The sequence below is a fragment of the Anomalospiza imberbis genome, chromosome 2, assembly GCF_031753505.1.
Source record: "Anomalospiza imberbis isolate Cuckoo-Finch-1a 21T00152 chromosome 2, ASM3175350v1, whole genome shotgun sequence".
NCBI classification, from domain to species: Eukaryota; Metazoa; Chordata; class Aves; order Passeriformes; family Viduidae; genus Anomalospiza; species Anomalospiza imberbis.
This window is the reverse complement of record NC_089682.1, coordinates 116323320-116334592: the sequence shown is the minus strand read 5'-3', so window position 1 is coordinate 116334592 and position 11273 is coordinate 116323320. Positions and strand designations below refer to the sequence as shown.

Genomic DNA, 11273 nt, shown 5'->3' with positions numbered 1-11273 from the left:
TGGCTTTTGTACTCGTTGCATATACAATAGCCGTGTAACCCAAAGGAAAATTCTGTCAGTAGTGGCTGATCTGTCTCTTTAGAACAGCTGTATGTGACAGTTTGAGCATGAGAGTTATGCTCTGGAGCTGAAGAAAAGCCTCTAAGAATCAGAAGGTGAGGGTACACCTTGATGTTACAGTAGACAGCTTGAAAACTCTTCTGAGGAGTATGTTGCTCCTCGTTTAAAGGATAAATAGAGATAGGTTCCACCACATTTGACACAAAAAAAAAAGTCTACATGTGTCTTTTGTTCTTGGATCATGCCTGGGAGCCTTCAGCATTCAGCCAGTCCAATATGATTGTGGTGATCCAAGACATTGTGGTCTGCCAGATGCTCCTTGTTCCTTGTCCCTCTGCAGAGCACCATTCTTGTATCATATGCTAAAGAAGGGAACTTATGCTCATACCGTCTTCATCAATTTAAGGTAACACATCAAGGTGGCTAAAGCAGTACATAACACCCCAGAGCATCTCCCAAAAATACCTTGTTCAAATTTGGTTAATTAATTTTAAGTGCATGTACACTGAGAAATTCTGGGTGCTTGTTGATGGAAAGGAACTAGTTGAGAAAGCTTACTTTTAGAGAGCCCATAAGGTGCATATTCTAAAGCTATTTTTTGGGTTTTGATTAATTGTTACAGCCATGGCTTGAGCTGCCTAAACTAAGCCAACGCTGGTCTAGTAGCCATGCAGCTGTGTCAGCTCAGTGTTGAATCTGTGTTAATATAATTTGCATTTTGGAACACAGCCTGTTCAAGCATCACCCACCAGTCACACCTGGTGGTACAACTTCAACATGTGACTTGTATAAGAAAGGGTTAAAAATGAACTCACCATCTTTGCAAACCATGCAACCTCCAGTTACGATTGGCTTTTCCCAAGATGACATTGTATGAAAATCAGGTGATTGTAATACACAGAACAACATTAATTACCTTCCTGATCTACTTCCTCCTTACTAATTATTTCTTTTGTTAGTGCACCACCCTAGAAAAAAGCCTGAAATGGTTTCCTGTTTGTTTTGTAGAATGTTAACAGTCCTCAATGCTTTGTCTCATTAATTCCAGGCACACAGAAATGTCCTTAATAGTTATCGTCAAAACACAGAAGGGTTTGTGTTGGAAGGGACCTTAAACATCACTTAGTTCAAGCCCAATGGGCAGGGACATCTTCCACGAACCCAGGTTGCTCAAAGCCCTATACAGTGTGGCCTTCAACACTTCCAGGGATGGGGCACCCACAACTTCTCTGAGCAACCTGTTTCAGTGTCTCACACAAAGACTTTCTTCCTTGTGTCAAATCCAAACCTACCCTCTGTCATTTTGAAGCCGTTCCCTCTTGTCATATCACTACATGCCCTCGTACAAAGTGCCTCCACAACTCTCCTGTTTGGCTCCTCTAGGCAGTGGCACGTGCTATAAGGTCTCCCCAGAGTATTTCCTTTTCCGAGCTGAACAATCCCAATTCTAGCTTGTCTTCATAGGAGAGGTGCTCCAGCCCTCTGACCACCTTGATGACCCTCCTCTGGACTTGCTCCAGCAGTGGCACATCCTTCTTACTTTGGGAGCCAGATCTTACGCGACTCTGGTGGAGGGGCAAAATCCCCTGCCTCAGCCTGCTGGCCACAGCTGACTTTGCTGCGGCCCAGACACAGCTGCCTTTCTGGTCAGTGAGTGCACATGGCTGGGTCATGTTGAACTTCTTGTCAACCAATGCCCCCAAGTCCTGCTCAGGGCTGCTCTCAATCCATCCATCCCCCAGCCAACACTTGTGCTTGGGATTGCCCTGACCCATGTGCAGGACCCTAACTTGGCTCTAACTTCCAAGTACTTGCTTTAAGTGATAGACCTGTGTTTAAGAAGGGATGTCAACAAGCTCTCATAGAATCCAATCCAGTGACCTTTTTGCTAGGACACCTTTCCTACAGTAAAATTAAAAACTTCATTTTAGAGAACAAAAGGAAAATACTTGTTTCCCTCCCTCATAAACACTTCTGGCCTTAGATACTTTATGTGAAGGCCGGAGAGTTGCAGAGTGGGATGTTACTTCAATGCTCATCTGCATTCTTCAGAAAGGCAAGGTAAAGGAAAAGATTGGGACCCTCAGCACTTTTTCGCTTCTGAATAGAGTGAAAACTGACAGCCTCATGTGTTACAACTTTGAAGACGTTTGAAGATGTGTAGGTGTGGTGCTTAGGGCCGTGGTGTAGTGGTGGAATTGGCAGTGCTGTGTTAATGGCTGGACTCGATGATCTTAGAAGTGTTTTCCAACCTAAATGATTCTATGATTACTTCCAGGTATACTAGATGTTAAAAAGAAAAAAAACTATGGAAATTTAGTTATTAAATTGGGTGTGTCCCTTTGGGTGGATTTGTCTGAGATGATGCTACAGATGCATCTTTAACTGGTCAGTTAGAGGTAGGTATCCAACCTACGTCAGCAGTGATGGGCAGCTTCCCTATAAAGCAGTTACAAAGTCTGAGAATATCTGGTGTTACCTGTAATTACATCTGAGACAAAAGGAACAACCTGAGAAATTCATCTGCCTGTCGATGTTATGAACAAGTTGAAATTCACAATGGAGACAATAATTAACGTGGGTATCATTCCAAGTAATTTTAAATGGTATTCTCACCACCCAGTGACATGTGATGCTAAAACCTGCAACCTAAAGGAGAATAACATGTGCAGCATGTAGTCCTTTTCAAAATGATGCTCCATTTTGATCACTCCTCCATCAAGCAGAATGTAAAAACTTCCCTTGGCATGAGGGGGAAAAAATATGAAGTGAAAATCTGTTAGTAGGAAAGAACTGTTGGCACTGAACCCTGGTGTGCTTTAGATCCCAGGAGTGGTGTCTTCTAGTTTATGTAAGACAAGTGGAAAATGCTCTTGTGTCAGGTAACATTTTTTGTCCACTCTGCTCTCCCTTTACCAGAACGTAACCAGCAGTGTCATTGACGGATCACAGAGAAAGCGTGTCTGTGGTCACTGACTGCAGCTTAATGCCAGGGTGCCCATGAATACCAGGAACCTTTCCCGCTTCTTAAATTTAAGAAGATGCAGGTACTATTGGATAAGTGAACTCCTCCTCTTTCCTTGACTTTCCATCCCCTCCCTCCCAGTCACACGCTGTGATGACCAAACCTAGCACAAGCACAAGGAGAATAGGTATTGACACTACTCCTGATGCAGATTTCCAAATTAAATCTACCATAAAAATGAAAAAATGTGCTGTACTAGTGACAGAGGCAGCCCACTCTCATTAAGTGGCTCATCTACACTCAATGATCCGTGTTTACACAGCCCCACAAAGACCTTTTAGCAGAAGATGGTATTTTCTAACACGGTGCAGCTCTATTTGGTGGTGATGCCTTGGAGAAATGCACTAGCTGAGAGCCCTGCTCCATTCAGTGTATATGAGCATGTCTCCATAGAGGGTGCTTGCTTTTGGCTTTTACTCTAAAAGGCAGTTGGAAAAAATTGTGTGGATAAAGGGGTTTTGAGCGAGAAAAAGTCCATAACACTGCTGAAAAAGCATCCTCTTATTTGGGCTTACAGTGGAATTTGTATGAATACAAGGAATCTGTCCCAGGGACCTAAGAGCTTATAGCAGCACAGATAAAAACTTGCATTTAAAACATAACATCCACTACTCAATGAGTATATAAGGAGCAATGCAATGCAGAATAGGCATTAAGAATTCATGTGACTACTGTGAAATGTAGAAAAATGTGATTACATGGTAACAAATGAAAGAGAAAAATATGTAGCAAAGACAAAGAGTATTTCAATTCAAAGCTTTTATCTTAAGGACCATCAGCAAATGGACAACATCTTAGGAAATAAATCTTACCTAAGATAATAGGCTACTTCTCAAAGAAGGTCTCAAGTCATCAGCATGAGCAGGCTCAGTGACAGAGGAACATTAGTTTTCTGTCACTAACATGATGCTGTTCTTATAAAGGATACCCAGATGTCAATACTAAATTGTTATCATCTATTTAAGAGAATACATCTCTTTCTAATACAAAATTATTGTCTCATTCTATAGAGGATAAATGAATGTATCTACTGGGTTTGCTGCCATCAAGCTGTGCCCTATGAGCTTTTCCCAGATAATTTCTTCTTGTCCTTCCCTCCAGCATTTAATCAGTAGCTACAGCCTTTGAAAGGACTAAAGCACACTGTGCATGTGATGTTTCTATTTTCTAAGTGTTGGACCATGACAACAGCACAAAGATGTGCACCTTACATTATGTCAAACTTTACCTTCTGCTGTTCAAAATGTTAAACCCCAGTAAAAGGGGTTCGGCTATTATTAGACGATAGTCTAGCCTGAGATACCACAGAAGATACCAGGTTTGTGCATGAAGAATGATCGCCTGGCTTTGTTGTAATCTCTGGGAAGGTTTCAGTAGGAGTTCTCTATTTAAGACTCACCTTAACCCTTATACTAAACCTCCTGTAACAATGCCTGCTTTTGAACATATTCATTCGTATCTGGTCAAAACAGCTTTTCCTACCTGCCACAGCAGTCCCAAAAGAACAATGGGAATAGGTGGATTCGTGATGCATTAAATAATGAAGAAAAAGCTACCAGAAGAAAATCTTGGCCTTCCTAACCTCCATGCATGCTGGCAGAGTCTAGGGAAGAGAAAAATGTGGCAAACAGAACAGGATTGAAGGGCACTGGCCTCCCAGACTGTCTTTCCTTCTCCAAGTGACTCAGATGTTTTAGATACGTGAAAAGGGTCTTGGCTGCAAAGTGCAAGTCTTTCAGAGCCCCTCTGTGTGTCCCCACTAACTTCAGCTGCTGAGAGACCAGTTTCTTCCTCCTAATTTCTGCTGCAACCTCCTCCCTCCCCACATCTTAAACTCAGACCCTGCCTCTGCTCTCAAAGTAGTCAAATGCCCATCCTGAATTGGATTTGTTGTAAACAATGAAGCAGTGGGATGATTTTCCTTAATTATCCTTGTTAAAGTTCATATGGCACTTAATTAAAGTATGATACTTAAGTATGATACTTAATTAAAAGCTTGCCTATCTGAAACCATTGAAGAAACAAGACAAAAATAATCCTTCCAGAAATATGTCCAGATGCAAAGCAAGGAAAGGACTACACAGGGATCTGGTTTTTGCCTGGCCTCTGCCACTGATTCACTTCAATAATTTCTTCAAGACATTTACTGTGCATCAATGTGCTTGTTGATGGAGGAAAACCAGTGTTTATTTCCTTTCACAGAGTTGTCCTGAGTCTGACTAACCACTCTTTATGCAAATCTTTGGATGAAAGAAATCACTGGAGTTCTAAGCTCTTAATATATATTACTTAGTGTACTTTAAAACAGTCATCACACTAGGTAGGAATTAACATTCCAAAGCCCATGGGGTGGATACCTCTTCCCATGTATATATATAAAAGTCATCAAGTGACCTGCCTCAGAGGAAGAACAACTGAATACAGGTGAGTCTGAATTCACAGAATATTTCTTTAGAACCAGAAGCCTTGATTTGTTTTGATTTAGCATTTTGCCAATATTGTGATTGCTATGGTGTTTCTATATAAGGCCTGTGAGGTTTTTGTGACGGGAGTGGAGTGAAAAAAAATCCTGCATGTGGAAACAGCTACATCCTGTAGCTTTCAATAGGGACCCAGATGGATTTGCCATTGAATTCCCAGGTGTTGGGTCAAGCTGTATTGATCTGGGCTTATGAACACTTAGCCTTAGAGTTAGAGCTCAAACAGAGCTACCAAGTGTACCCGGATCTGGCCGTGGGCATTGCTGGCCTGAGTAAGCTCAGTCAGGACAAGGGAATTTTTCCAATGATACTGGTGGATTATTTGTGTTTCTGCATCCATATAATCTGGTTTGCAGTAGAAATGCAGGCTAGAGAAATGGTTACATGCTAGTAAAACTGATAAGGTGTTTTCAAGTGTTAACAGGATTAGTGTTAATTGCCTACAAAACTCATGGTGTATTTTGTGTTTGAAATCTTCTTGGGAAAAAAAATTATAAGGCAGAAAAGCTGCTCAGTTTAAATGTATTCATCAGCAAGGCAAATACAGTCAATTTTTTGCATTTGATAGCTATCATCTGATGATATTTTGGAATTTTATTAACAGGCACAACACACACATTTATTAGTAATGTGGTTATCTGCCAGTATCACACAGAGAAGTATTATTTCACCAAATAAATATTGGAGTTGCCTTGCATTCTCTTAGCGGAGTATTAAGGGTCATAGTTCTTGATTTTTGAAAACAAGTTTTTCCAAAAGCCAAGGAAAAATCCTTTTTGAACAGAGAGGCAGGGGTTGTGTGCACTTTATAGCACCCATAAAATTGAAGCAAAGCTGGTGGACCTGCTCATCACTATGGGCTGATCACTACAGACACGCTACGGGCCTTCAGGGCGGGCATCGTGAGCAAGCAATGACAACTGACAGGGGTCAAAAAGACCCCGGCTGATCCAGACTGCCAACAGGGACCTCCCTGATCCCGACCTCCCGGAGGGGAGAAAGTTCCTCTGTTGCCCAACCCCTGTTCAGCTCATGCCATCCCTGCCTGGTGCCTCAGGGTGGAAGCTTTGGGCATGCCAGCTTTGCTAGAGTGCTGTTGAAAATCAGCAGCAATTTCTTCGCGCTTTGCAAACCACCGCGTTTCCTGTGTTTCCAGGTCTCCCGGGACAGCTGAGGAGAGCCGTCACTATGATCCCCGCGCTGCTGTTGCTGGGTCTTTCAGCCCTTGTTGGTAAGACGGGTGTGGGTGGCTGTCAAAAGCACACTGGGAATTGTTTGCAGAAGGACTTTGGAGAGGAAGTGTGCGGTAGGCTCCCTTCCTGCACGGCTCTGTAAGATCCTGTGTGGCTGAAGGTCCTCAGCTGCTGCATGAGGCTGCTGCCTGCCCACATGTGTCTTTTACACCAGCTCATCTGGAGGATGGGACATGAACCCAGCCATGTCTCCTCTTGGTTTTCCCAGCTAACCTTATCCAGTCTCCCCGCCTTCTTAGAAATGGTCTCACAAAATTGGAAATCTATTTGATGGAGGCTATTTGTTCCACGGTTACTGGGGAAACAGGGTAATTTTCCCAGACTGAGGCAAGCATTCTCCTGAATTAGTTCCTCACCAAGTTACCGAGGGACACAGCAGACAGTCCCAGCCAGGGTGCTCAGTGACCTCCAGCCATGATCTGAGTGGTTCCAAACGCTGGGGGGCATTGAATGGGAGCTGCCCTCAAACAAATGCAGAGGCTCTGGTTCTCCTCTCCCACACCAGCCTTTAGACCTGACGGGGCAGGTGCATATTCATCTAAAGAGTCCTTAGGTCCATTTGCTTCAATATTCGATTAGAAAAGAACCAGTTTCTGTTCTCTACCTTTCTTTGATAACATTACTGATGGAGACCAGTGGCAGCTGCACAAGCAGGGCCAGCACAAGGGGATGTGGATTGCAGGTCTGGACTCTCTCATGCTTGACTTGTATGCACTTGCAGGACTTGAACAATACTGCTCTGAGATCTTATGTGCTCAAACAGCTCCATTTAATATTTCAGCTCCATCCATGAGCTACAGTTGCTATGGTGATATAAGTGCTCTTCAAGCCCCCCCGATCTCCTGTACACCTGTAAGAGCCTCTGACTGTGGTACGTATCATTCATTGCTTGATTTGTCAACTTGTTTGTATCTGACAGAGAGATGCCTTACCTCCTGCCATTGCCAAATTAAATGTGGTTCAGCTATTCAATAAGCCAAAAGGGAGAAAGTGACACTTCCTCTCCCAAAATAGCAGGTGAAGCCTCCAGACCTGATGGGAAGTGGAAGGACAAACTTCATGCCCCGTAGTCAGGATCTCTGGCCTCAAAGCAAAAGGAAATAGTACCACCTCTTTTCAGTCAAAACAGTCTCTTTGTCAGCCAGGACTTTAGCATCAGCCTCCTCACAAAGTCCCAGGGCTTATCTGCTCCCAGGGTAAGATACACAGAGCCAGGTCCTGAGTGCTGGCATGTTGGCTGAGCTGGCCAGTGCTTCACATTTCTCTCTTTCTTGCCTGGTGTTGCTGCCTGGTGTGACCACACAGCTGGCTCTGTCACATTCATGCTGCTGGTATCTCCAGGGATTTTGCCATGTTCCTCAGATGTAGGCTTTTCCAGGGCAGACACCGGACTGCGGACATTCAAGCATAGATCTGAACCTGCTTGCTTGTTTCCAAACCGTTTCAAATTTGCTTTTAAAAAGCCCCCACTCTCTAAAAATGGAACACAGCTGTTACTGCAGTGTGGACAATCTGTAGTAACTTATCCCTCAGTTTTTTCAAATCCATTTTGAAACTTCACTTTTCTGCCTCTAGAGGTGCAGCAGAAGTGGACCATGCATTCCACCCCCTAAGAAGCCTCCCTGTTCCCCTGGTCATCCTTGGGTAGTGGAACAGCAGCTCCCTGGCTATGGTCAGAGCCAATAGAGCTGCTCTTGTTCCTCAGATCCCACTGCCCAACTTGATGAAGATGTGACTTCTTAAAAACTTGAGTTACTCCTTTGACACACCTACTCAAGGGGGAAGCAAGGGGTTTGGACAGGGGTGTGTGTAAGTCTGTTTTTTCCTACGCCACAGGATATGCCATGATACGGAGGACTGCCGATGACCTCACACGCCTGAGGAGATACGAGATCCCAATTAAGAGAGTAGCCAGAAACCTCTGCTTGGACCCAGCGCTCATCGGTGCCATCATGTCCCAGGAGAGCCGTGTCGGCCTGCTCCTGGACAACGGCTGGGACCAGGGGCGGCAGAAGTACGGCCTGATGCAGGTACTCCAGGGTGATAAGCGTGAGCAGCAGCACAGAAACGCAGTGCATTCCCCAAGGTTTATCTTAGCAAATTACTATTCTGTGTTTGAAAGAGCACTTTATTGCAATCCCTCTATATCAAAGGCTGTGCTTAGGTGTTGTCCTGAATAAGGTCACTTCAACGAGTCGAAGCTTGGGAGTGCAATGAAGAGGGAGTGGCATTCAGCGGGAAACCCATTTTCTTGCTTGTCTTTCCTAGATCAGCAGGCAGCAACTGCAACCTTACGTGGCGTGGGACAGTGAAGAACACATAAATCAGTGCTCAAATATCCTGGTTCTTTCCATTAATGAAGTACGGGCAAGACATCCTACCTGGACCTGGGACCGGCAGCTGAGAGGTGCGGAATGGGCTTTGTACTAGGGAGGGACAGACTGACTGATGGGAGTGCTGTGTGCTTGTTGGTGTCGCTTTTAAGGGAAAAAGAGCATCAGTCTGGCAGATTTTACAGCATCTCTTACAAAAAAAAAAAAAAAAAAAAAAAAAAAAAAAAAAAAAAAAACAAACACCCCCAAACAAACAACCAAAAAAAAGAAATCCCCAAAGTCCAGAAATAACAACCAGAACGAGAGTTTTCTAGTTTAACAGGAGCAGTGCCAGACCAGCAGACTGGCAATGAGAAATCGCTGTTAGGTGAATAAAAAAGACAGAAAGTAACTAAACAAAATTAACTGGAGAATGCAGGATCTGAGGCATCACAACACAACAGAATTATTGTGGCAACCTGTTGTGTTCAGGAAGATTGCAATCCAGGTTTCCTTGTAGTCCGTGCTATCGGTGTGCTGGTTTGCTCACCTATGCTGTTTCCTACTCTCCCTTCCTTGCTCTGCTACTGCCTTTCATTTGCTCTGATTACACCTTTTTCTGGTAACAGTTTTCCATTTCCACCTGCATTTGGAGAGAGTCATGGGCTCCTTCACTAAAGCAATAAAGATTTTATAAAACCAGTCACTTTTCAACAATTGGCACTTTGTCCAGCAGTTACTGTTTGGTGAAATGCACGGCATTTTTTGCTACAAATGCTTTCTCTTAAATCTCTGTCTCTTACTTACAAGCCCGTAACAATGCCTTCTTAACTCTTTCCAGGGGGAATCTGCACCTACCATGCAAAAATGGGCAACCTCCAGGTCTACGAAGAGGACCCATGCAGCACAGACTACAGCTACGTCAACGGCGTGATTAGGCGAGCCCAGTACTTCAAGAGAAATGGGTTCTAGGTCTTAAACCCACGCCTCCACGGAGCCCCCCCTCTGCAGACTGGCCCAGCAGTGATTGTAGTACCCAGAGCAGTTCCTCAGGTCTCCTGGCGGGACCGATGCTGGTGGCATTGCCAATGTCACCTTGCTCGCTCCAGCAAACCCCAGCCCCCCACTCGCTGATGGGCGAGCTCAGCACTGCCTGCCAGGAGACCCCCAGGGATGAGATCCCATAATCTCGAGGCCTTTGAGAGGCAGATGGGGACAGAGCAGCAATGTTTAATTTTGAGTGAGGAAGGTGACTCTTCCTGTTCAAAGCTGCACCCTGGGGCTGTTTGTGCATCTCCCAGACATGGACACAAACAGCTCTCCCTGGGCATCAGCTGTGCTCTTCCCATCTGCATCCACCTTCTTTCCTCTCCATGGCCAATGCAGGGGATGAATACCCTGTTCTCCTTCCCTTGGTGCTGCTGGCTAAGGAGCAATGAAGAGACTTCTCAGTGAGCCTTTGGTCTCTGCAGTAGCTGAGTGTTCCTGTAGCCAGCCTTGAGAGGGACAATTCTAAACATGCTTTCATTGGTCTCCTGAGTCCACAGCCATGATGCAACTGGGCATCTGTATGGAAAATACTGCAAGTGCCACAGCAGGCAAAATGCCTTTCCATCAGAGAGCAGCCCTTTGGAGCAGGAGTCAGCCCCATACGTACCCACGCCGGGAGCTGTACCACAGCAATAGTTTTGGTTAAAAACCCCACAACCTTTCCTGCTTTAGCTTTGGCACATTTATGCTGAGTTTCCTCCAAATTTAAAAGTATTTCAGCATCTGTCTTTCTGCCAGGAATCCCAGTTTCTACAAGTGAAAGAGCTCTGGTCTGTTTGAAAGTGGATGGGTCTCTCAGTGCCAATTCATTAATTAGAGAACAATAAAGATAGAAATAAAGATAAATGTTAAATCCCAGTGTTTAATTTTTTCAGTTTCATGGGGCTCAGTGGGTAGCAATCTTCAGCTTGAGTAAATAACCCCATTCAGTACTCTTGGAAGGGGTGTAAAACTCAGTTTGAGAGGAGAGAGAGAAATTCGGTGCTGCAAACTGGATAGGTCAGAAGAGCTGGGCCTGAGCCTGGCTGCTGACCCAAGCTTGTGAACATGGTAATAGCAATGTTCACATTTTGCCTTTCAAATAACCATTTTG

The 11273-nt window shown here is 44.4% G+C and overlaps 1 protein-coding gene across 2 annotated transcripts; it reads left to right on the top strand.

Annotated features, from left to right (window-relative positions):
• The first annotated feature begins 3374 nt into the window (after positions 1 to 3374).
• LOC137469720 (lysozyme g-like) lies at positions 3375 to 11038 on the top strand. 2 transcript variants are annotated; one of them, XM_068182743.1, is made up of 5 exons: positions 3375 to 6796; positions 7600 to 7689; positions 8655 to 8848; positions 9087 to 9225; positions 9972 to 11038. In XM_068182743.1, the coding sequence occupies exons 1-5, from the start codon at positions 6754 to 6756 to the stop codon at positions 10100 to 10102; spliced, it is 597 nt and encodes a 198-aa protein (XP_068038844.1). In that variant the 5' UTR covers positions 3375 to 6753; the 3' UTR covers positions 10103 to 11038. The 2 variants fall into 2 exon arrangements, with proteins under 2 accessions (XP_068038844.1, XP_068038843.1); XM_068182742.1 differs by lacking the exon at positions 3375 to 6796 and having other exon boundaries at positions 6883 to 7689.
• Positions 11039 to 11273: the final 235 nt, after the last annotated feature.